Here is a 24,170-nt window from a genome sequence, read left to right on the forward strand (position 1 = left end):
CTTCGGCCTCATCCCTTTCCTCCCCCCAACTAATTTTTTGTCATTTATGCATGGTAATTTCACACATTTTATGGTCTGTTTTTAGTATACCTAAAATCCTTTGCTTATTAGGGGCTACCCAATGTTTTGTTCCAAAAATTGCTTTGCAGAGGTAACTACCATAGAGTTATCAAAATTTTCACAAGAAGGGGGTCCGTGGCTTGGCTTTTGAAAAATAGGGAGTCCTCAGTAATTGGCTAATTGGGAACCACTGCTGTGCATGATACTTCAGAAATTTTCACACCTTTTGATATAATTCTGCCTCCGTTTTGTGATTTCTTAAATGCAGTGTGCTACTTCTAATATTCTATAAACATAAAGAGACACATTCCTTCCTAACATCACTGGCATTTCGGATAAGTATTTCTAGGATAGGGCTGTTAGGAGCTTTTGCACAGGTGCGTATAAAAGCCACCAAACAACGCTTTTCAAAAGCTGTGGTAATTCTAATAATAAAGCATATTTTTAAGTAGCTGTGTGAAATTGTAAGGTTTCCATTCTTACAGTGGAAGTATGGAAAGTCTACATTTTAGCTGAATATAATTTTCATAAAGTGGGTAAGGGTAAGAAGCAATTGTACTTGAAAAACAAAACAAAACGTGACTGTCAGTCCCCCCCCCCCCGATGTTTAGGTAGGGTGTGAAACTTGGAAGCAGTTAATTATATACCAGCAGGGATGAACCAACAGAGTCTAGAAGGCAATTCTAGAAACTGGCGTATAAGTACTGAAAAGCATTTTAGATGTAAATGCTGAGATTCAGCTTCACGAGCTCCCGCCTCTTCCAAGACTTCCCCTTTAGCCTGTGTAATGCTGCCATGAGATAAGATGAATGATTCCTCTCCCTCCTCCTCCCCCTTCTCCAAATGTTAATTTTGACCTCACTCGGCCTGCCCTGCTTCTCCTTGCCTCAGTCATCCCTGTTCTCCTACACATAAACGTCTCAATTACAAAAGCAGGAGAATGTTTGAAAGGCTCTGTGTTGATGGTGTTCACATGACTAATACTATGAAAGATAGCAAGGTTTTTTGAGCAGCACCAGTCTAAGCACAGTTGGCTCACAGCTGACAGACAGAATGTGGGGTGGGCTTTGTCACCAGAACGCTGGGTACTGCATGCCCAGCTATGCTTGTAGTTATACAGTGCCCAGTAACCTGCTGCTTATGTCAGGTTGCAGGCAGTTAAAACACATAGAAACTGGGTAGCTTTTATTCCTTTTCATCTCAGCAAAGGTTATATAATGAGGGGATTGCTGCTAAAGTAAAAAGGAAAATGAAGTCTTTGTTAAATGCCTTAACAAAGAAAGAAGGTAAGCACTGAACGCAAAGCACTTGATGCTGGAGGACTGCTATTTTCTTCTGCATGCTTAATATGATCTGCTTAGTTACTGTATAATTATTCTAAGTTCTTTCCGTATCTTTTCCAGAATTCCTTTATGTTGGGTTGTCCTTTTAGACAACTCGTTGTAAGAGCGGGGTGTGACTTTGTTCATTTTAGTTTATATCAGAGAAGCCTTGTGTTCCTTTCACAGGGGAAAAGCTCTGTATTTGAGTAAGGAGAAGCGATTTCTTAGGTTTATATTACTAATGAATGCTCATGAGTGTTTACTTCAGATGTATGCAGTTTGATGAAAACATTCCAGTAGATTATGAAACAACGTGTTTTTTTAATTCATACGGGGTGGTACTTTGAAGCATGCTGCTGGTTCTCGCATCTTTTCACCTGAAAGCTTTGCTGTATAATTATATTTTATTAAATAAATGAATATATACAGTATATGGAAATCTATCCAGGAGAGCTTAAAACATGTACTTTCTGTTTCGATAGAAATGGGGATTTTTTGGGAGGTGGGATACAATTACATTAGTTATTGTAAACGAAACATGAATCGTATCAAATGTATCTACCCACTTGCAGCATGCAAACTGAGATAGGGAAAAGGTGAGAAAGCACTTGCATAGTTGGAGTTGGTTGTTTATGTCACTAATTATCCATATTACATTCCTGGCATTTGCATCTTCTAATACAAAAGTCACTAATTAAAAGCTGGTCTTCAAATCAATGCTTTGTTAACATCAAGTAGAAATCAACTCATTATTTAAAGCCCCTTACACTTTCCATCTGATAAGAGGAAGGAGGTTGTGTAAAATGTAGAAATCACTTTGGTCTGGCTCTGTTTCTCCTGAAATCTGTGAGTCCCAAACAGACACAGATACACTATACTGTCTACAAGCATGTTTTACTGAAGTGCTTGGAGAAATGTGATTTTCTTTTTCATTTGCTCTCTGCTTAAGCTAAGATCCTTCCATTGATTTCAGTGTGACAGAATAAAATTAAATACCAGCACTCTGAGTTAAATGCTTTGTAAGGCAGAATTAATGTTTATAGGGTAAGTATTGTACCACACAGATTTGAAATGTTGTTATCAGTAATATTTTTGGTATTTTGGTGATATAAATTCCAAGGGCCTTTACCTAGATACGGCGTTTGAAACCTCGTGTAACGTAACGCATTTAGTTATGTAAAGAAATATATATTGTTCAAAGGGACCACGTGTATTTAAATGGGTGACCAGTAGGGCAATAAAAAAGTACAGTGAAGGGTGTGTTTTTTATAATGTACATGAACATGCATTATGGAACCAACATGTTTTCCTTAACCTCAGTTTTGGCCTAAGTGTTAAAATTTTTGAGCCATGTAGTTTTTAGTTTTTTAAAAATATATTTATACCCTACCTTTTTGCTTGGTAGGCCTGTACACTTACAAGCAGGGATACATTACATTTACATCAGCAAACATCATGTTTTGTTAAAATCAAAACATGAGTTGACTTGGCTAAATTGTTAAAATTAGATCTTTTTAAACTGTTCAAAGGGAAACAAAGTAGCAATACTGATTGTAATTCACTCGTCTCATCCCTGTAAAACACATTTGTGGTTTGTTTGTTTTGTGGAATACCTTAAAATAGTATTTTCCTCATTTAAAATACATGTGAAATATTAGCATTCATTTTGAAGTATGAGGGGGGAAACACACGCTCTAAATTTAATTTTGGTAACTCAGTTCTAGCTGGTAAATGCATTCCAGCATTATCGATTCAATGGGAAAGTTGACACTGATTTCCATGGGGTATGAATTGTACCTGCTCGTTCTTATCCAGCAGAAGTCCACTCTTGTAAACACTCTTGTAAACACATTTCTTCTTAGTGCATACACAAATTCCGGCAATGTTGGAAGCGGTATTTCTCACATCAGATTTATGCGCCCATCACTGCTGCTTGGGGAGGCTTTTCAATGAAGTTCATCAGAGCAACGATCACTCTTCATTTTGTCCTAACATAGGTGGCAGCCTATGACCCTCCAGATCTTGCTGGACTTCCACCACCCCAGTCTTAGCCACATGACCAATGGTCGGGGATGATGGAATCCAGCATCATCTGGAGGGCTCTTGACCCCTGGTGTAACAGGTGGCAGGGCAGTAACTGGACCCACTTGGAAATTTCTTGCAATGTTGATCTGCTGTTGGAGAGTGGAGAGAGAGGAATTGCACATGGGCTCCAGGAACCCCCATTGCACAATGTCCCTCTCGAGGGATATTTAGTAGAGGTGGTCGAGGCTGTTTCTGTCCAGCTCATATTGTTTCTGTGAGAATGCAAACACAGGAGCAAATAAATAGTCATTTTAATTGCTTGCAGGTCTCTGGTGTCAGGTTCTGGGAAGACCTTCATATATAAAAAACTAAAAGTATTTGTTAATATCTTTCATCCTTTTTTGACTGCCTATAAGTGAAACTATTATGGCATCATTTTGATTTTGCTGTAATGTGATATAGGTCATTTTAGGTTTGCTGAATCTTCAAGTCATTGTGTCACATGCAAGTCCCAGTGAAGCAACAGGATACCTTTTAAATAAACGATTCATGTGATGTTGCAGCAGGGTTTCTTAATAACTGTGTGCATTGATATTTAGCTATCTATCTATAGAAACATACATGCATAGGCCTTGTGGGCTCTTTTGCTCGGATATATAAAAATGGTTAAAATTATTTTCTCAAAAAATACATAGCTCAACACCTCCCAGTAGCGAGAGTGGGGTAGGGGAGTTGTAGTAGCAGTCAGAGACATAATAAGACTAGCTACATATTCATTGGATTTTCCCCTTCACAAGTTTCTTATTCTTTTATTTTTATTAGGATGCGGGTGGCACTGTGGTCTAAACCTCTGAGCTTCTTGGGCTTGCCGATCAGAAAGTCGGCAGTTCAAATCCCCGCGACGGGGTGATCTCCCGTTGCTTGGTCCCAGTTCCTGCCAACCTAGCAGTTCGAAAGCATGCGAAAAAAGTGCAAGTAGATAAATAGGTACCGCTCTGGTGGGAAGGTAAATGGCGTTTCCGTGTGCTGCTCTGGTTTCGGTGTTCCATTGCACCAGAAACGGCTTAGTCATGCTGGCCACATGACCTGAAAAAAGCCTCTGCAGACAAACGTCTCCTTCGGCCTGTAAAGCAAGATGAGTGCCACAGCCCCAGAGTCGTCTGCGACTGGACTTAACTGTCAGGGGTCCTTTCCCTTTCCCTTTACACTGCAACTGTGTATTCTAAATGTAAGGAATATAAGCTGCATTTACTATTATTTAACACAAAACTCAAAAGTCTTGCAACCTGATATTGTGAGATGCTACATTGATAAATGCCTCACAGGATCAAGTGCTGGGATTCCAGTAATGGTAGAAAGCAGGAGCCCTTTTTGACCAAGAATGGTCAAGTTTGGAATTTTGAGAAGGTGCTATGGATGCCAGTCACAAAATGGCTGCTATGGGGCAGGGCATAATGGCTGCCAAATCTAAAAGAACAGGAAAAGGAGCAGGACCACAAAATGGTAGGTGAATGCCCTTCTCAATTGGGGAAAAGGTACCTATCTCAGCCATCGCTACACTTGCTCATAGAGATAAGCTTTTCACACCTTCCTTTTGTTTGGAACCAATGGGAGGGCAAACGTCAAATCCTGGCATCCAGTTATAGTATATAAGTGGAGGGAGCTCAATGTGGGAGCCAGTGTAAATAGCAACTGTACAGGAAGATTAAGGATTTTTGAAGGGGTATTTACTAAGACCTTTCACAGGTGCTATAGGAGTTACTGATGGTCATACTGGTGATGACCCTTGGAGTAAGAGAATGACTCTCCTTATAGCAGTCTTTGGTCCAAAACTCAGTCCTAGTGCAACAGCTATCATTCCAGCTGCTTGCTTCAGATTCCCACTCACCCCATTCCATTCCACACCGTGCCTGTTTAGCCTTGTACCCTTCCTGATAGCAGTAGTAGGGATTAGCAGAGTTTAGCACCAAGTACAGAATTGCTGTATAACTCTGCCCCACTTGCCAAATTTAGGATTCTGCTTCAGTTGCAGCTTCCAAAACCTCTGAATGAGCAGCTTCAGCTACAGTTCTGTAAAACCTTTCCGTTCTCAGTAAACAACCTTGCATAGAGATAATCTGTGATTTGGTGGGGAATGTTTTGATTTTTAAAACTTAGTGTACTGTATGAATTTTACAGGCCATATTCTGATAATTTAGTGACAGTAACTGAAACAAATTTAAAAAACCTCCACCAAGTGTTGTGGATAAACAGACGGAAATGCATAAACACTGTGGCTTGTGTTAAAGAGGGCCACAGATTTACATAACCTTTAAGCAGCATCTTGGGTAACAAACTCTTAATTCCAAGAGCAGCATAAAATCCAATTTTGTACTTACAAAAGAGGTGAGAACCCTTGCCTGATGGGAAAGCTTTTGGGGCATAGGGCATATTGGCATCAACCAGCAAGTTTGATAATCTGCCATTCTGGGGATGAAAAGTCAGGCTGATAGTCTCAACAGCCTTATGCAAATTAATTTTGCCTAGTCTTGCTGAAAAACAAGCAAATGAAAAGTCCTGCTGAGGTTTCCAGCTTCACCCACTTCAGGAGGCGTCTGTATAGTCTGGAATGCTTCATCTCAATAACATAGTAGTTCAAAAGCATAAATACCATAGCTTCAGCGCTGAAGGATAACTATCCATGGTCACTGTGGCATAAAGATCAGTCACCATGATGACGGGGAGGGGGAGGAATATTCCCAGCATGTACTCATGCCCATACTATGTCTTAAAGTCACATCAACATAGGCGCCGACTCCATGGGGCTTGAGGGGGCCCGAGCCCCCTCAAAAATTCGTTTGGGGGGGCTCCGCCCCCCCAATAATCTCCGGCGCCCCTCCAGCAGAGCGCCATCGCCGCCCCTCCCCCAGCCCAAAATGCACAGGGAGGGGCGGGCTGCATGCCTCCTGCCCTCCCTCCCGAGCAAAAGCTCCACCCAATTTCCTTTGGAGCTGATTAATAGGCGCAGCACGCTCTCCCCTATTCGCTCACGAGGAGGCGGCGCCACTTTATTTGCATATTCATGAGCTTATTTATTATTCATGAGCTTTCCCGGGGCCCCCCAATATTTTTTATAAGTCCGCGTCCCTGCACATCAAGAAGGGAAACATAAAGTGGCATGCTAGGTAAGTGAAATGACTGTTTTCTTGAAGCTCTCTCTCCCCCCCCCCCATCATGAGGCTCCTATGCGTGAACTGGCTACTTGGCTTTGCCCCATTTCAAATTTATTTAACACTTTTGCTAAGCGCTCACACAAAGATAATCTCAATAATGCTTCCTGTAAACTAAACCATTGTTATTACCTGGAGATCGTTGGTTGGGAACTGAAGGTGGTCTGCCTAAGCTCAGCCCACTGGTTTCCTGCAAACTACTGGTTTTGTGGGTGAGCTCATGTTCCCTGTTAACCTCCATGCTCTTTATTGTACCTGACTGCACAGTTCCTTGGTACTTTGACATTTGTTCAGAGATCCAACATCAGAAAGTCACATTGCTCTGCTAGTTTGCAACCTTGGTTTTAGTGCACTGCTATACTATGGTTTTTGGGACGTGGGTGGCGCTGTGGGTTAAACCACAGAGCCTAGGACTTGCTGATCACAAGGTCGACGGTTCGAATCCCCGCGACGGGGTGAGCTCCCGTTGCTCAGTCCCTGCTCCTGCCAACCTAGCAGTTCAAAAGCACGCCAAAGTGCAAGTAAATAAATAGGTACCGCTCCGGCGGGAAGGTAAACGGTATTTCCGTGCGCTGCTCTGGTTCGCCAGAAGCGGCTTAGTCATGCTGGCCACATGACCCGGAAGCTGTACTTTATTGGCTCCCTCGGCCAATAAAGCGAGATGAGCGCCGCAACCCCAGAGTCGGTCACGACTGGACCTAATGGTCAGGGCTCCCTTTACCTTTTATACTATGGTTTAGTGTTATGCGAGAGGTAGAGGTAGATTTAGGCAGTGCGAGTGGCGCTTGTCCAAAGCAAGCTTGGGGGAGGAGATAGGAGGGCTCTAGGACCTTGCCAGAGCCTCACACCTCCTTCCCAAACCCCGGCTTAAACTGGTGCCTTGAGGGCTGGGGGTAGGGTGTGAGACAGACAACGGAGCCAGACCAGAGTCTGGTGATGCAGTCCCTCAGAATTCTACCAGAGGGCTGGAGCCTCTCTCTGATTGGCTACCAAGACAGCTAGCCAGTGGGGGGCAGGGCAGCACTTTGGGAAGGAGAATAAAAGGAGCCGTTTCTGAAGGAGTGTTTGGCTAGGGCTTGATTCAGGACGGGAGATGGGCATTAGGATAGCGTTTGTCTGAGACAGTTGGTTCAAATTTGAGTTTAACATCCACTCTGAGGAGAATATCTATAGCTAGAGGAAGGAGCCTCATAGCTTAGAAGTAAGACCGTGTTGAGTGTCTTGGGAGAGTTCACAGACAGGAGTCGACTGGAGGGTTGAGTTTGAGCCAGGAGAAGTAGAAGCTGTGTGGCTTACAGTCTCCCAAACCAGATAAAAGGGGTGCGGTGACCTCCAGGGCCAGTTATACTATTTGGAAATGCCTCAGGAGTGAGATTGTTAAAAGGGTGGGTAACTGTCAAAAAGCACCCCTCACTCATGAACCAAGTATTAAGCTGTGTTGTGTAAAGGAACAAGAGTGAAGTAACAGAAACCGTGTTAAGCCTTTTACTGCCTATATTAGAAATCCGAATCTGCATTGTAAGGTTTATGATCAGTGCTTACCAAATTATCCTTTCAGTTGTTTGCTGGTGCTGGCCTAGAGAGATTTTGCATGATTTGGGGAATAATGGGAGTTAATTTGTATATGCCTTTTGGAGCTATTGCCCTGGAAAAAGTCAGTTTTTTGTAGTTTTCACATGTTTAGGGTAATGCAAATCTATAAAATTATGCTCCAGAGTAGAAAGGAAGGAAGGAAAAGAAGTTCTAATTCTAGTATAAAAAAACCCATTTTTGCCCATACCATACTAAGAGCCATTCCGTTTCTTTTCTTTCTTTTTTAATGAGACTGTCCACATTTGTTGGTGAAAGCTAATAGTTGCTTACTGTTCATAAATCAGAGACTTCCAGCAGCCAGTGCTGAACACCATTCTCCAATCTTGCACTCTTACAGTGAAATAAAATATGGAACTTTCAGTAATATAGAGCTTATTAATTCTAGCTTTTAAAATGTGATTTCCTATGAAAATTATCTTTAATTTTAATTGCATCTTAAATATAATGGTAGTGCTCATTTTGATTAGACAATCAGCCAATGCAGAGGTCCTTTTTTTATGTAATAAGAATTTAAAGTATATAGTACTGATTTGGGGGAAGCGGGTGGGTGGTCTGATGCATGTGCCTAAAATCAGAAGTATCATTTTGCATTCTTTCTTCCTTCTTAATACAGTGCCATTTAGAGAGGCTCCTACCTACTCAAATAGAAGACGGAGACCCCAGAGCACCTTGACAGCACCTCGTGTCTTGCTTCGGTCGAATAGTGATAACAATCTGAACGTCAACATTCCTGATTGGTCAGCCTCTTCCTTAGCTTCTTCACACCGTAGCCTTTCGCCTAACCTACTCCAACAGATGCAGAATAATCCTAATGGAACTGTGAAAACTGTTGGGAGCTACACGCCATCTTCTCGAAGCCGCTCACCATCATTAAATAGGTTAGGAGGAGAAGATGCAAAGCGGCAGCAACACCGGCACATTAGGTGACTTTTCAATATTCCATTTTTTTAAATGTTGACTTTGTGAATATATATATATATAGAGAGAGAGAGAGAGCGCATGAGCACAGTTGGTTGTGTCCTGCTCTTCCTCACCCCCTGCTCTTCCTTGTCCTTGGTCCCTTCATTCTCCCTACCACAATCCACCACCCCAAATTAAGTTGGAAAAGAAAAGAAAAAAAGGAGAAAAAAAGGAAAGAAATTGTACCGTGGTTGTTAGCAGAGACACTGCAGCGTGGTGGGGGAGATGGAACAAGGTGGTGTCAGATGTTTGCTGACAACTCCTTTCTCATGAACATTTTGCCAGATGCTTTCAAACTTCTGTTCTTTTGTCTTTTTATTTTATAAGAAAGATTATTTGGGCAGCATCCATGTGACAAGAGATGCACAGCTTCTTTGTGCTTTCTTTTTCTTACTAAGAACTGCTTATTCTTTTGCAGCCTAGTCCTGTATATAGTCATCCAATGCGTTGATACATTTTGTTAGATGCAGCAGCTGATTTCCAGTTTTGTAAAATTACCTTTCTGGCCACTAGGATAGCTCTTAAAAATGAGATTTGCTGCTTTGGTACCATTTCCCTAAGCCTGGGCATGTACCAATTCTGCTGCATGTAGCTCCTTCAACATTACTCAGTATCCTGTGGATTCTTCCCTCAACTCACCTTATTTTTGTTTTCTGGGAAATGGTAGAAAAATGTTGAGTATTTTCAGGGTATTTTAAAGAAGCCTGCTGGCCCGCTGCTGAATAAAGCAAAGAACACTCAAGACTTGAAAAGGCAGAGGGAGGGCTCTCTTGAGATAATAGTGGCTTTTGAGCCCCAACTATACAGGATGCTCAGAAGTGTTCTTTCCTGCCAGGGACCAAGGGATTTGTAGTTTTCTCCACCTCTCAGATTGAATCCAGTTTAAGGAGAGGCCAGAAATGCCTTGTTTCTAGTAAGCTCTCTCTGATGCTGATTACACCTGAATGCTGATTGAAATCAAACTGTGCAGGAGCAAAGGAGCATCTCAAGCCACACTGCAAAGGGAAATTATTCACATAATGTTATGGTGACTTAAACTGATTGACAGGTGGGCAGCCTCACATATCTGTCAGAGAGTCTGGTGCGGGGAGAGGAGTGGGCAATGGCAGAGGAAGCCTCTCCAGCACCCAGTGCTGAGGGGCAGGGCAAACTGCCCGGCGGTGCACGCACAGCACCCATACAGACGGCGCGCGAACGACACCCATATCGGTGGCGCTCGAGCGGTGCCCATACCAATGGCACCCAAGTGCTATCGGGCACCCTACAGCTGGGGGGGGAGGCAGCAGGCCATTTTGTCACCCCCCAGGGTGGTACCCGGGGCGGACCGCACGCCCCACACACCCCTTTGTATGCCTCTGGGGGGTGGGAACATTAGGATCTGGTCCATTGGCTGGATCCAGTTCCCCACATTTGCTCTAGGGCCTTGAAATTTCCCCAGCTGTTGCCATTATGATAGTTCCCTCTGCTGGTGGTGAGTTTCTACACTTTGTTTGCTCTTCTGCCCAAGTCCAGAAAATACTGCCAAGGAACCGTAGGGCCTGCAGATGAAAGACCAGCTGGCGCTTGAGCTGGTTTAGGAACTGAGTAAGGGAATGCTTGAGCTAAGTGAGACAGCTCTAGATAGCTAAGCAAGTGAGCTGGACATTAAGAAGAAAACACCTCATTTTGCGGACAAGGCAATCAAGAGGATGGTTAGGGGTTCAGCTGCAGGCACGTATATTTATTCATTTAATTAATAATTTAACTTCATAAAATTGACATACCACTCAAAGTGGTTTACAAAAAGAATGGAACAATAAATTAATCAGAAGACAAAAAACCAATCATTTAAAACATCTCAAAATAATTAAAATCTACAATAAGCGAAAAACAGATTAAAGCACATGTCATTGTTTTACATATCTCGGTAGACTTGTCTAAACAAATATGTTATTAGCAGTCACTGAAAAGAGCACAGTGAAGGCTCCTGCCTTAATAGGGTACTGTTTACCCAGGAAGAATCCAAAGGAAACTGAGGAACTTTATATTGTCACTGCCAGTTCTTCCTCTTCCTGGTCATCTGCTGGATCATTGTCTGCATCTGGCTCTTCTCTCTCCTCCATGAAGACCCTGGCAGTAGAACATTATGACAGCCAAACAGATTATCCTACAGTGACTCTGAGGCTTCCACTTTGTTCACTACCATCTTTGCTCTTGGAGGCAAAGATACTTCAAAATCTGGATCCATATAGAGAAATAGAACTAGGTTTGCCTCAATGTTTGCTTCATGATTATGGGTTTGCAGCCCATAATCAGAGGCCGTCTGGATCCCTAGGCCACAGTAAACCTATCCCCACTTCCCCTTACATGCTTGTGCCATGGAGCTAATGAATATCTTTTTAGGATGTGGCATACCAGGTGTTGCACTAGCATATCACCATGAAGCATTTTTTCTGGTATGTCACAACTGCGTGTATGTTTGCATAGAATTGACAGTCAAGATAATTATTTCTACCTAAATGCGAAGTCGTAAACACAGATAGTGCATATGTTCTGCAATGAAAAGAGGATAATTTTTCATTATGTTCCAGTTTCTATCGTATATGAAGCCATTTGAAGAGAACACGTGCCATTGGGATCAGGCTTCAGAACTACATCCTTGTAAATTTGCCAAGAGCGAATGTTAAGTTGACAGCTGCTCGAGCAGGAACTATATCATGTGGCTAATTCTCTCAACAGTATGCTTCCCCCATCCCCTCGCTTAACTGCAGGGATAATATCCAGGATCCCATTTTGAATTCACTGTCCAATTAATCCTAAATATATCATCACTGTGCTCTGCTCTAATCAATTATTTCAGTCCAGTCGTTCTATAGCAAGCACATTTGCCATTTCACTCTGGCCCACAGGAATTCCAAGATTGTTTCATTCTGCATTTCAATACTCTTTACATTTTTGGTTGTCGGTTTTTATCGTAATCTGTGAAAGTTCGCATATGCAGACAGACATCTTCCAGGAACACTCCTTTACTTAAGCACAAATTTACTTATGCAAAATATTCATTGGTTGAATATTGTGTTTAGGCACCTTACATCTTTCAATGGGAATTCTCTGTGAGTTGCATATTGAATTCATGTGAACACTTTAAACATTGCATCCTGTGTCAAATATAATTACAGCAAAGAAACAGTGATAATTTATCAGGATGATGGGCCCAAACGTTGCTCTAAATTTGTTCAGTCTCTAGATGCATTATATAATGACTACACATAAATGCCAGTTGTTAGGCAATGTAATTAGAATATTCCAAATACTGACACCTGCTGCTTCTCAGTATGTAATTGAAGCCAGGCACTAGGAAAGTGTGTACTGGAACCCACATTTTTAATTATTATTTTAATAAGAAACAAAGCATAATCTAGGAAGTTAGATTACCTGATAAAATATTGCACTGGCAATTACGATAAGTAAAATTTGATAGAAATGTAAAATTTGATAGAAATGTTAAATTCAGTAGTGTTTAAAAATGTGCAGTGTGTATACTTACCTAATGTTATGGTTTGAAAGTTGTGATGCCTTAAGCACTTTCAAATTCAGATTCTGAGACCCCTTGCTTCCTAAAGACTCACTCTCATATTCCCAATCTTTTTGTGTAACCTATTTCAATGGGGGCAAATTGATGGTTGCATACAAATGTATGTAATGAAGCTCCAGCATTTTAGAACGAAAAGCAGGAGGCTGCAGTTTTGAGCGTAGATGTGGTGGAGATTGAGTGGATAAGGGTGCTTAGGCCTTTCCCCGATTGTCTTTTTCCACTCAAAGTTGTTCCACATCTGTAGGCACATATCTGGAATTGCATGGAAGTTAACAGAGATTGACAGAGAATGAGCACAAAAACAGCCAGTGGGGAATGTGTTAAGCAACCCCAGCCTGTTCCTTCTCCATTCAAAGGCCACATTAAGTTGAGATATGAACAAGTTTTATGTACAGTGGTACCTCGGGATGCGAACGGGATCCGTTCCGGAGCCCCGTTTGCATCCTGAAGTGAACGCAACCCACGTCCATGCGTCTGCGCATGCGCGGGTCGTGTTTTGCCGCTTCCGCGCATCTGCGTGACATCATTTTGACTGTCTGCACATGCACGCGCTGCAAAACCCAGAAGTAACGCGCTCCATTACTTCCGGGTCGCTGTGGAGCACAACCCGAAAATACTTAACTTGAAGCACATTTATCCCGAGGTATGACTGTACTGTACTTACACAGTCACTTTGGACCTTCCTTCATGTGAGCACAAAAAAGAAGCCTGGAAGCAGTTAACTATAGCTTCCTGTTATATCTGAAATGAGAAACTCATGTGCTCTATACAGTGGTACCTTAGTTCTTGAACTTAAACCATTCCAGGAGTCTGTTTGACTCCCAAAACATTCAAAAACCAAGGTGCGGCTTCCAATTGGCTGCAGGAGCTTCCTGCACTCAAGCGGAAGCCGCGTTGGACGTTCGGCTTCCAAAAAACTGTTATGTACTGAAGTTCTCATCCTGGGCCAGCAGGGGGATACTGCAGATAGTTATGCAAATGAAGGATCGAAAGTGACGTTCAGTGATTGGATAGTTTGTATACAAATGAAGGATCGAAAGTGATGTTCAGTGATTGGATAGTTTTAGAAAGTTGCAACAGTTACCTTGTTCTGGAGCTCTATATAAGCAGGCTGACTGAGCTCCTCAGTTCAGTTCTGTTCCAGCTTACAAATAAAGAGCTGCTTTGGAAGAATCGCTGTGTCGTCTGATATGTTCGCCCACAACTTAACAAAAACGTTTGCAAACCGGAATACTTCCTTCCGGGTTTGTGCTGTTCAGGAGCTGATTTGTTCGGGAGCCAAGCCGTTCGAGTACCCAGGTACCACTGTACATTTAAAGCACCTCCCACAAAGAATACCGAGAAAAGTAGTTTGGAAATTGTAGTGCTGACAATTGTAGCTCACACTTCACCCTCCTGAGAAAAACCCCACCCCTCCCTCCCACTATATATAAGGCTCTGGTGACTTCTGTTTCAGTGTATCTGAAGAAGTGTACATGCACACGAAAGCTTATACCCAGAACAAACTTAGTTGGTGCTACTGGACAATTATTTTTTTATTTATTTCGACTGCGTCAGACCAACACGGCTACCTACCTGAACTGTAGCTCTGTGAGGGCTAAACTACAGTCACCCCTTTGGGTGTGAGTGTGGGTGTGCTTTCAATGTATGGTTTGTTTGGAAGTTTATTGATTTGGACATAATACAAATATGTGGTTAACTGTGGCTTCCTGGTTTGTTTCGCTGCTCATGCAAATGGATAACTGTTGCATGAAACTTATATATAAACTTCTTTATATATTCTTATTAAGTCAAGATTTGATCATCTTAGTGTAACTTCCCAAAGTGCTTTTAATTTTTAAAAAGAAATGGCAGGGCTTCATTATACACCATTGCTTCTGATATGTAACTTGCCCTTAAAATTTCCCTAAATCAGTGAAAACAGTTGAACTTCTTCCCAGTTAAATATATTTAGGATTAATGTATGCATTTAAAGCCTCTCCCACCCCCACAGCATAGAGTTGAATTAAAAAAGTCATTATGGCCAATAATGTAGCTGGTACAAATAAAATTTCAAGATGAATGAATGTTATTGTTAGTCTTCAGCTTTGCCTTTCTTCTATAACGTTGCCTCCTACTATATTTCTGACACAGGCTTAACCATTAAGTGCTGCACCCAGCTACACCTCTCTCTTGCTCTCTCTCATTTTGTTTAACCAGTGGATTGGAAACCTGGAGTCAGTTATTGCCTTTTTTGTGTCCACAGTGAAAACAATTATTATAATTAATTGACCTTTTCCACATAGAAATGTATTTGAAGGTTAGAAAGGATTGTCTAGACTACCAGGCAGCCGGTGCTAATGGAGGTTCAGCAATCTGATAAGCTTTTCCTGATGAAATGGGGAGTAGTAGAACCATATACACCACCTTGAACGCCTTAGGGAATAGTCGGGAAATAAATGTAATAAATAAAAAAATAAAAAAGGGAAACTAACGCTGTTCATTTTGCTCTCTTTTCCAGTGCCAGTTATAACCCCAGTGCCAACAAGGATACTATATCTGCCTTGGATTATCAGGGTCCAAAACGCAAACTTTATAGTGCTGTACCTGGAAGACTATTTATTGTCGTGAAGCCATATCAACCTCAAGGAGAAGGGGAGATTCATTTGCACAAAGGAGACAGGGTGAAAGGTCAGTCTCTTCCCTTTAAATGTTCCTGAATGATCAGATCAGCTTTCCCCTTTAGTTGAAGCAAGGAGATGAACATACAGATTTGTTGATTGAGTCCCAGTTCTAAATGACACATATTCAGTCCCAGTTTAGGCCATGCACATTTCGATAACTGGTTTTATACTCCCCACACGTATTTGAACTGGCACCCATCAGACTAATAAGCGTGTTTCAACCATGCCAGGTTGAGGGCTGTGCAGCAATTTGCTGGATCTAAAACACTCTAAAGCATGCCTTCAATTAAACAATGGATAGGCAATTGCAAATGTAATTGTGGGGGAGCACCTCAGTAACATATTTGAGGCTCTCACTGGGGAGGGTGACTTTCATTGATCTGCCCTTTCCCCTTATGGGTGTCTGCAGAGGAACTTAGTGAAAATCCTGTGGTAAGACAAAGTTTGGTTTAGTATGTTGTCCAAACTCTGAGTTGTGGCTAAGATCTAACTTCAGCCAAGGTTCCTCCCCCCAAAAAACAATGACGACGACAACAACAACAACAATGTAGCTGTAAAAAAGACCATGGGGAAAAAAGCAATGCAGCTTTGAGCTCCACTTTGAGAGCTTGCCAAGCTCTCACAGACTCGCTAAGCCAAAGTTTTGCTCAGCATGTCGTGCTATCCAGGCCATTGTAAAGACTTGAAGGATGGCCAGCTAATCTTAATCTCTAATAATCACAGTAGAGGCAGAAGGAAAAGACCTATATTAATAGAAGGAAGCTTGATTAAAGCTGCTTGTAAACAGATTGAACTAATAGGTTCTAGCCAAACGTAGAGAGTTTCTGAATCTATAATGGGATACACACAACATGGCAGCGAAAATGTGTGGCTGTTAAGATCCACATTTCAAAGTCTGCCTGAAAAAGTATGTGTTGAGTTACCTGGGAGTCACAGGATATCTTGGTTGCTCAGGAACAAGCCAGACAGAACAAGCTGAATTCAGCAGCAATTCAGAAACATTCTTATTATGCTAAAAGAACAGGAAAATGCAGGAAAAGCAACTACTGCTCCTAAAGAATCAAAAGCAACTATGCTCTGCTTTTTCCAGTTACATAGGGATTTCCCTCTGCAATTGCACCTCCTAATTGAGTGTATTTTCAGGGAGTGCAGAGGGGGCTGCAGAGAGAGACAAGAAATGAGAATGCCCCTTTGTCATCTAAGTAAAGGAATCATTACCATGGGTTTGTGTGCTAGTATTGATGTGGTTTGATTCTGTGCACGGTTAGTCTGATTCTGATATACTATTGCGGCAGAGTTGAGGGACAGCTGAGGCTTCTTTGCTCACCTCTGAGTTCAGGGAGTAAGTTCCTACTCAAACTACCTGTGAAATTGCTGTAATGCCATGTTGGCATCGTAGCTGGAAGCAATATTGGGCGAGTATAGGATTTGGTGTAATGCCATTCCCTCCCCCATTTTGGCAGCAGCAGAGAAATTGGGAAATTTCTCTCATCACTACTAGCATATATCCCTGATATTCAACCACTTTTATCTTCCTTGGACAAGATGTGTCTGGAGATAGGTGTTAGTATATGATGGAGAAAACCTAACAGATGGTTTATCTTGACCAAAGGATTGGAAAACTCATAAAAATAAAAAGGAGAACTTTCAATTAGTGCTTCACTATTATAAAGTTTTATCAGAAACCCCATTAAATAGCATAAAGTGTATCTTTAATAAACATTTTGGAATAATTTGGTGGTGGTTTTTCTTCATGACCAGTAGCTAAGGGATGTATAAACCGATATAATCAAATGATATGTGGCATACCAATTATTAAATGAAAGCTGAAAGTGGGTCAAGTTCAGGTAGATTTAAAAATACATGTGAATTATTGTATTAATAGAGTATAATGTAATGTAGTTAAAAATAACACTTAGTTTTGTCCATTAGTCATGCACACTGACATCATTTTGTGTCTACCACTCTTGATATTAAGAAAACCACAGCTAACTTTTAAAAATAAACGTGATATTTTGTTTTGGTCTCTTCCCACCCCCCCCAAAAAGCAACATTCATGATCAAGGCTCAAAAAGTTCTATCTGGTCTATTTGTTTCAACGACTGCAGTATCTTACCTTCAGTGAGGTTTTTAAAACCACATAACACTGGTTACAAATTAGAACCATAACACTGGTTGCAAATTAGAAATGGTAGTTTGCAAGACAAAGCTGAGGTATGCATAGTGAGCAGCTAGAATGTTTTGTCAGGTGTTCCCATAAAATATTCTTGTATATTTTCTGGTCTGCTATCTTAGATACCCCTCATATAATAAGGTGAATTCAAATATACAGCAATATTTTAACTGCTTAAAAGTTAATTGTAGATAATTGAATGGCATGCTGGTTATCTGTATGCAGCCTTTCTCAACCTATGGGTCCCCAGATGTTGTTGAACTACAACTCCCATCACCCCTAGCTAGCAAGGCCAGAGCTCAGGGATGATGGGAGTTGTAGTCCAACAACATCTGGGGACCCACAGGTTGAGAACCGCTGTAAGGGCTCATCCAATTTCACTTAACCCATATTTCGATCTTATATTATACTGATTAAATCCTCCAGGTCTTGAGAGCTTTTCTGGTTGTTCCAATCTTACCCGCTGAACTGAAGCTTGGTTAAGCAACAGCTCTTTGGATTCAGATTGGATTTTTGCTAGGCACAGCCACAGAACGAGAAAACCTCTTGGCCCTGGGGGAATTAATTGGTACATAATACTAGGTCAAGCAAAAGTGTGGACGGACCCCAACTACTTGGTTAAAACAACTGTTACCAAGTGGATTTAGTGGATTTAGTGTTGTCTGTGAATTTTGGAATGAGCTTCATAAACCAGTTTATTTACATTTGGAATCAAACACTTTTTGAATTTTGGCTCAATCTGTTCCAAACTTTTTCCATCTTCTTCCTTTCCACCAAAACTTGCTTTCTATGGTAGCAACCAGCTTTAAAGCCTCAACTGAATACAGCTTCATTCACCATGCATCTGAAAAATGAGAACATAATTAGGATTGTCATGTATGTAAATGTTAAAAATTATAATGGGACTCTGTTCTGAAAATTCCATAAAGTGAGTGTTTCTTAACTGTTAATGGGGTTTATTTAAGTGAATCAGAAATCTTACTCTTAAAATACCATATTGGCCTGAATATAAGCCTCACCTTTTTTTCCAAATTCCGACCATGAAAAGTTAAAGTGCGGCTTAAATTCGTGACCTTACAAAAACAGGCTTTTACAATATTGCTGCTGAAACAGACATATGGTAAAACGGAACAGGTGTGAGTGCCTGCAGAATTTTAAGGGAGTGGCTTATATTCAGGTATTGTCTCCCCCCCCCCCCCTTGAATTTTAAAGGTGCAGCTTATATTTGGGCCAATATGGTATGTAGAAAAGGTGGGTAGATAAGACAGAAGCCTCTTCACACTTTCAAGTTATGAAAGTTGATCACAAGGACGGTCCATGTGATTAAGTGAAAGCAGGAGTGCATTGCTGGCCCTGCTCCTAATTTTATGATTTGATTATTTAATTCCTTAATTAAATATATTAAAAACATACTAAAATATATCTAAGCGGTGTACAAAAAACTGAAGCAACAACAAGACAACTTAAACAAAATACTACAAAAATACACAGTTCTGGGGTCCAAAGAAACTCTAAGCTCACCTACAAAAGGTCTCACAATGAGAAGAGTTCCTGGAGATAGCAGACATCATCCTAGTCTCTCTAGACTTGCTTAAAATGGATGGTACTTCTTCAGGTTGCCCACAACTGTGTCCCATTCAGCTGCACTCTCCATACTAAGTTGCAGGTAGATCAGGTTTGTTGAGTTTTCCAGGGAGTAAAAAGAATTCAAAGGGCCTCGCTCCACTCACAGCTCTTTTTCCCCACCCTCTGTCCTGTCCTCTTCCTCCAGCTGCTTTTACGTGACTTCCCAGGGCCTGTTCCTACACTCCCTATATTCAGCAAAGGAATCTATCAAGGGAGAGTCTAGATGTGTAGACTTCTCTATGTTTAAGCTCCCATATGAGCTGGAACCCTGCATGATTGGGGTTAAAGCACAGTAGAGAGGTGTGTTCATATTGGCTTTCCCTGTGCAGATGTCCACAGGCAACACATGGATATTGGGATGGGCTCAGGGAAGTCGCAGAACATTGAGACCAGGGCCAGCAATCTTACACTTAGGATCTAAGTAGACATGACAGCAGAAACCATGATGGAATCTCCCTTCTCTTTTAATTTCTAGCAGCTCTCTGTCTGTGTGTACATGCATGCAAGAGAGATTCAGATCAGGACTACAGCGCAGAGGCAGAACCATTTTGCCAAGTGCTGTTTTCCTGATGACAATTACCTCCACCCCCCAAAGCTGTTATTTTCCTTGTTAAGAGACACTTACATGCTGCGTGTTGCAGGGGACTGACTTGAGAACATTTCATAGCTTTAGAAGAGCTTGTCTTAATTCACCTTTTAAAAAAACTCCTTAGCAATGGCAAGGTTTTTTTCTACACCTTTCTGCATCTCTCAGTTTCACAGTTCTTGCCAAGTCATAGGATCAATTTCCAACTTAACACCTATGCACACTTGAGCTTTAGTCGCGATGCACTCTGCTTTGCCATTTTCCTCTGTGAGAATCAGCAGAATGTTTTAAAACGTATTATAGCTGTGTATACAAGTTATGTGATTATCCATCAACCCAAGCTTACATTCACACAAACATGGGGGGTGGGGGCGGAATGCCGTTTCTGAGCTATTGGGGGGTGGAATTGGCAAAAGCTGGGCTGCCATATGTCTGGGTTTTTTCGGACATTTGACTGATTTCCACCCTGACGCTGCCACTGTCTGCAGTATTCCGTATATGTCTGGGAAATTCTGGACGCATGGCAACCCTACACAAACAGAGATGGATTCCAAGTCGGCATTAACTAATTAATGTCATACTAATTAAAAGTATTATTAAATCTGCAAGTAATGAAGCTTGCAACTCCATTTATGACATGCTCAGAATCCGTAGGTCACAATTCATATAGTACATACTTTGGAGTGGTTTCTCTGATGTCTCTGAAATATTTCTCCTTACTTAATTGAAGATACAAGTTTGTCTTGACTAGGAGTCCCCACCCCAAAGAAATTAGTATCGCTCAGGGGTCAGCAAATGTTTTCAGCAAGGGGCCGGTCCACTGTCCCTCAGACCTAGTGGGGAGCTGGACTATATTTTTGGAGGCAAATGAACGAATTCCTTTGCCCCACAAATAACCCAGAGATGCATTTTAAATAAAAGCACACATTCTACTCATGTAAAAACATGCTGATTCCCGGACCGTCCGCAGGCCGGATTTAGAAAGCGATTGGGCTGGATCCGGCCCCCGGGCCTTAGTTTGTCTACCCATGGTATAGCTTAGCCCCCAAGAAAGGAGTAACTGTAAGTTTCTTCCAGATCTATTGTGCATTAACTGATTTTCTGGATTCCATCTTCAGGATTCACTGAAGAGTGGGAATGTACTATTTTTCCTTACCCAAATGTTATGTTATAAGTATAGCAGAATATTGAGTACTGTTCATTTTGGGGAAATGCTTAGGCTGTGAGGTTGCTCAGAAGCTCATTCTGCACCGCTTTAGAGTTCTTTTCATGTTACCTGCTAACAGTCGCCCTGTGTGCTAGTTCTTAATCAGATGAGGTTTTCTTTTGTTCATTCTGAATTTTATACATTTTTACAACTGCTAATCGTGTTCTGTTAAGTTTTTATTCCAACATACAGACAGTGGAAATCATAGGTTCCAATAGGTGCAGTTGAATGTGGCCTACTTCTTGTTAAATGGGACTTTGCATTTAAGCTTGTAAGTTACCATTTAAGCTTGTGTATAAAATAAACTTATGCAGAAGTAAACACCTAATGGCGTTTTCCTATTTTATGCCTAGTTTTGAGCATTGGCGAGGGTGGATTCTGGGAAGGCACTACTCGAGGTCATGTTGGATGGTTTCCTGCAGAATGTGTTGAGGAAGTGCAGTGTAAACCAAATGAAAGCAAACCAGGTAAGATGGTGATATTCAGTTGTAACCCATGTCAAATGATGTCAAATGCCTATTATTTTTCCATGTTCATTCCCCGCCCCCCCCCCCTAATTAATTGACGATAAGAGTTTGTCTCATACTGGTTGCTTAGCCCTCAGGGAAGGAGTAGCTATTTTTTAAAAGAAAGATACAGCTATAAATTTGGGTTGTGCTCCCCCACCCCGTACTAGTATGTGAAAACAAAGCTTTGGTTAAACATCTACAACAGAAGTAATAAAATGTGTGATTTTTTCCTGTAGTATAATACTCATATGTATCTTTTGTTGGGTATTTGATACATGCACTATGTAAAGGGTTCTGGCCAAATTGATGTACCTTTCATTCTATTGATTTAAATTGGAGAGAATTATATAACTTTATAATTGCATCATTTTGGCTGTATTGTGGAGAGTATAATGATGTTAAGTTGGTGTAGTGAAAATGAGCCTTAAACTGAGTTTGACATATTTACTTGCCTACAAATGGCAGGGAATTTGGAATGCATCCTTGAATTTATAGAATTTTGGATAAGGAGTAAATGTTTTAATATTGTTAAAATGTTCTTCACTGCTGTTGTTGTTTAAAAGATAATGCCCTTTGCCCTCCAAATATGTCACAGGTACTCCGCAATTGGGATTGTGCTTACTCTACATTCGTATTTCCCACATATCATAAATAATGGTGTTTGGCTTTGACGCTTGTTCTAATGTTAAACAGAAGTAGTTGTTAGTGGATATAGGAATTAATTTTTTTTTATTTTAGGAAACAAATTGAGACTTGGAATAATTCCTAAATGAGACAGAATTATGAAAAATGCATCAGATGTGGATTAAAAGTAGTCTATGATTAAAGTTAATCACATGGCTGTTATTTGTTTTCTGCTTTGGAAGAAAATGCAAGGTCAGGTAATTGTTTTCAAGCAATCTGTCAGTATTACCTTGGACTAAATCTATTAACGAAACCTGGAAAATAAATTAGGAGGAACAGTGAAGGAACTAGTGATTAAATACCACCTTCTGGGGCTATTAAAAGGATGTCAGCTGAGAAGTGTGAAAAAACCTCCATAAATTATGAGAATTCACACTATGGTCTCTGCAGTGTATAAAAGCTTCTACGTTGTTTGAATGTACTCTGAGAGTTTCAGATAACATTACAGAATTCAGCATTTCTCTAGCACAATAGTTCATTATTTCACCTAGATCATTATTTAAATGGAGCCCAGACTCTTTCCTTTAGAAAAATAATAAAATATTTTCTAGCTAAATGTGTGTAACTATCAAGTCGAAAACATGGTGCAGGTCCTGATGTGACATAGCCCTCCAAGAGCTATGTGGATACAACACTGGTTTCCTAAGGTGTAGCCTTTCCCATCACTTCTTTTTGAACCTTAACTGAAATAGGACTTGGCTGAATGCCCAGATGCTCCCACAAACTGCTACTGGGATCCTCTAGAAAACTAGGTGTTGTAGAGAAGGGGTCTAATCTAGTCTTATTCTGTACATCTGTGTGAAGGGTTTTGGCTTTGGTATGAACGAATGTTCAGCCACATTGAATCTCCACACACAGGCTGAAGTGTGGTGCAGGCCAGACGTGGGCTTGTCACAGTAGTGAGAATTACAAATGGAACCTGCTGGGGCTATTGAAGTTCTTTTAAATTGCTACAAATGGTTCACGTCACCTGAGCAGAAACCTCCAAATTGCCATTTAAGCAAAATTAACAACACTAAGGAATGTGAACTAGTACTGGCAATGATAGGAACAGTTGTAAAATGTTTTCTTTAGTCACCTCTATTGTTTTTGAGGGAAAGGTACAATATTGCTTTGGTTCAGTAAATTATCCCTCCTTCTGTCCTACAGAACTATTGTAGACTAACTTGTCATGCGCATACAGACGCATTCTGCGTACAACCATTGCTTCAGCAGTAAATACCTTCCTTTGGGAGCAAGTGATGCTGTGTCATACGTTTTAGCAATATTCTGCATAAACTGCTCCATAGTGTGAAATGCTTGAATAGGATGAAACTATCCATACTTACAGACTTGTGATAAGCACCAGCCAAATAACATCTGTATGGTGCATAAGTAGACGCACTAAGGACCTTTGTTGTGGCTATATACAGTCACTTAACTACATATATATTTCCATGTGGCCATAATTAATACTTATGATTCATGCAACACTGTGAGCTTTGAGAACACAGTTATCCTAGAGCCACAAATATGCTGCTTTGTTTAAGAGATCCAGCAACAAGCATGACAGATTTTCTTATACCTACCCGTCTGTACTCTTCACATCTGTAGACAATTATTTAAGTATGATTTCAAAACTTCCATGTCAAAATCTTTACAGAAACTGACAACAGGGAAAAGAGATGGGGATATAGAGAAGTCAAAATCTTACCATACTTGTAGTGGTGTCTGATATGAGGATGCAGCATGCTGCAGCCCTACTGAGACTGTGTACAATATTACGAACTTGGAAGGGATCCTGAGGGTAATCTGGTCCAACCCCCTTCAACGCAAGAATCTAAACTAAAGCCTGGTATAGTGGTAGTGGTTCATCATCCAAGGTGGATTGGGCTACATAACTAATAATAATAATAATAATAATAATAATAATAATAATAATAATAATAATAATTTATTATTTCTATCCCGTCCATCTGGCTGGGTTTCCCTAGCCACAC

At 41.0% G+C, this 24,170-nt stretch overlaps 1 protein-coding gene across 7 annotated transcripts in view; it reads left to right on the top strand.

The window, feature by feature from the left end:
* Positions 1-24,170, top strand: part of SHANK2 (SH3 and multiple ankyrin repeat domains 2) — a 330,073-nt gene that overhangs the window by 129,944 nt on the left and 175,959 nt on the right. For 5 of the 7 annotated variants that reach the window (XM_028728438.2, XM_077929335.1, XM_028728444.2 and 2 more), the window contains exons 11-13: positions 8,823-9,132; positions 15,244-15,413; positions 21,352-21,465. In XM_028728438.2, the coding sequence (XP_028584271.2) occupies positions 8,823-9,132; positions 15,244-15,413; positions 21,352-21,465 (594 nt within the window). Of the gene's footprint in view, positions 1-1,122; positions 1,347-8,822; positions 9,133-15,243; positions 15,414-21,351; positions 21,466-24,170 lie in introns of those variants that run through there. The other 2 variants (XM_077929340.1, XM_077929349.1) reach the window with 1 other exon arrangement.

Source organism: Podarcis muralis, chromosome 1, assembly GCF_964188315.1.
Source record: "Podarcis muralis chromosome 1, rPodMur119.hap1.1, whole genome shotgun sequence".
NCBI classification, from domain to species: Eukaryota; Metazoa; Chordata; class Lepidosauria; order Squamata; family Lacertidae; genus Podarcis; species Podarcis muralis.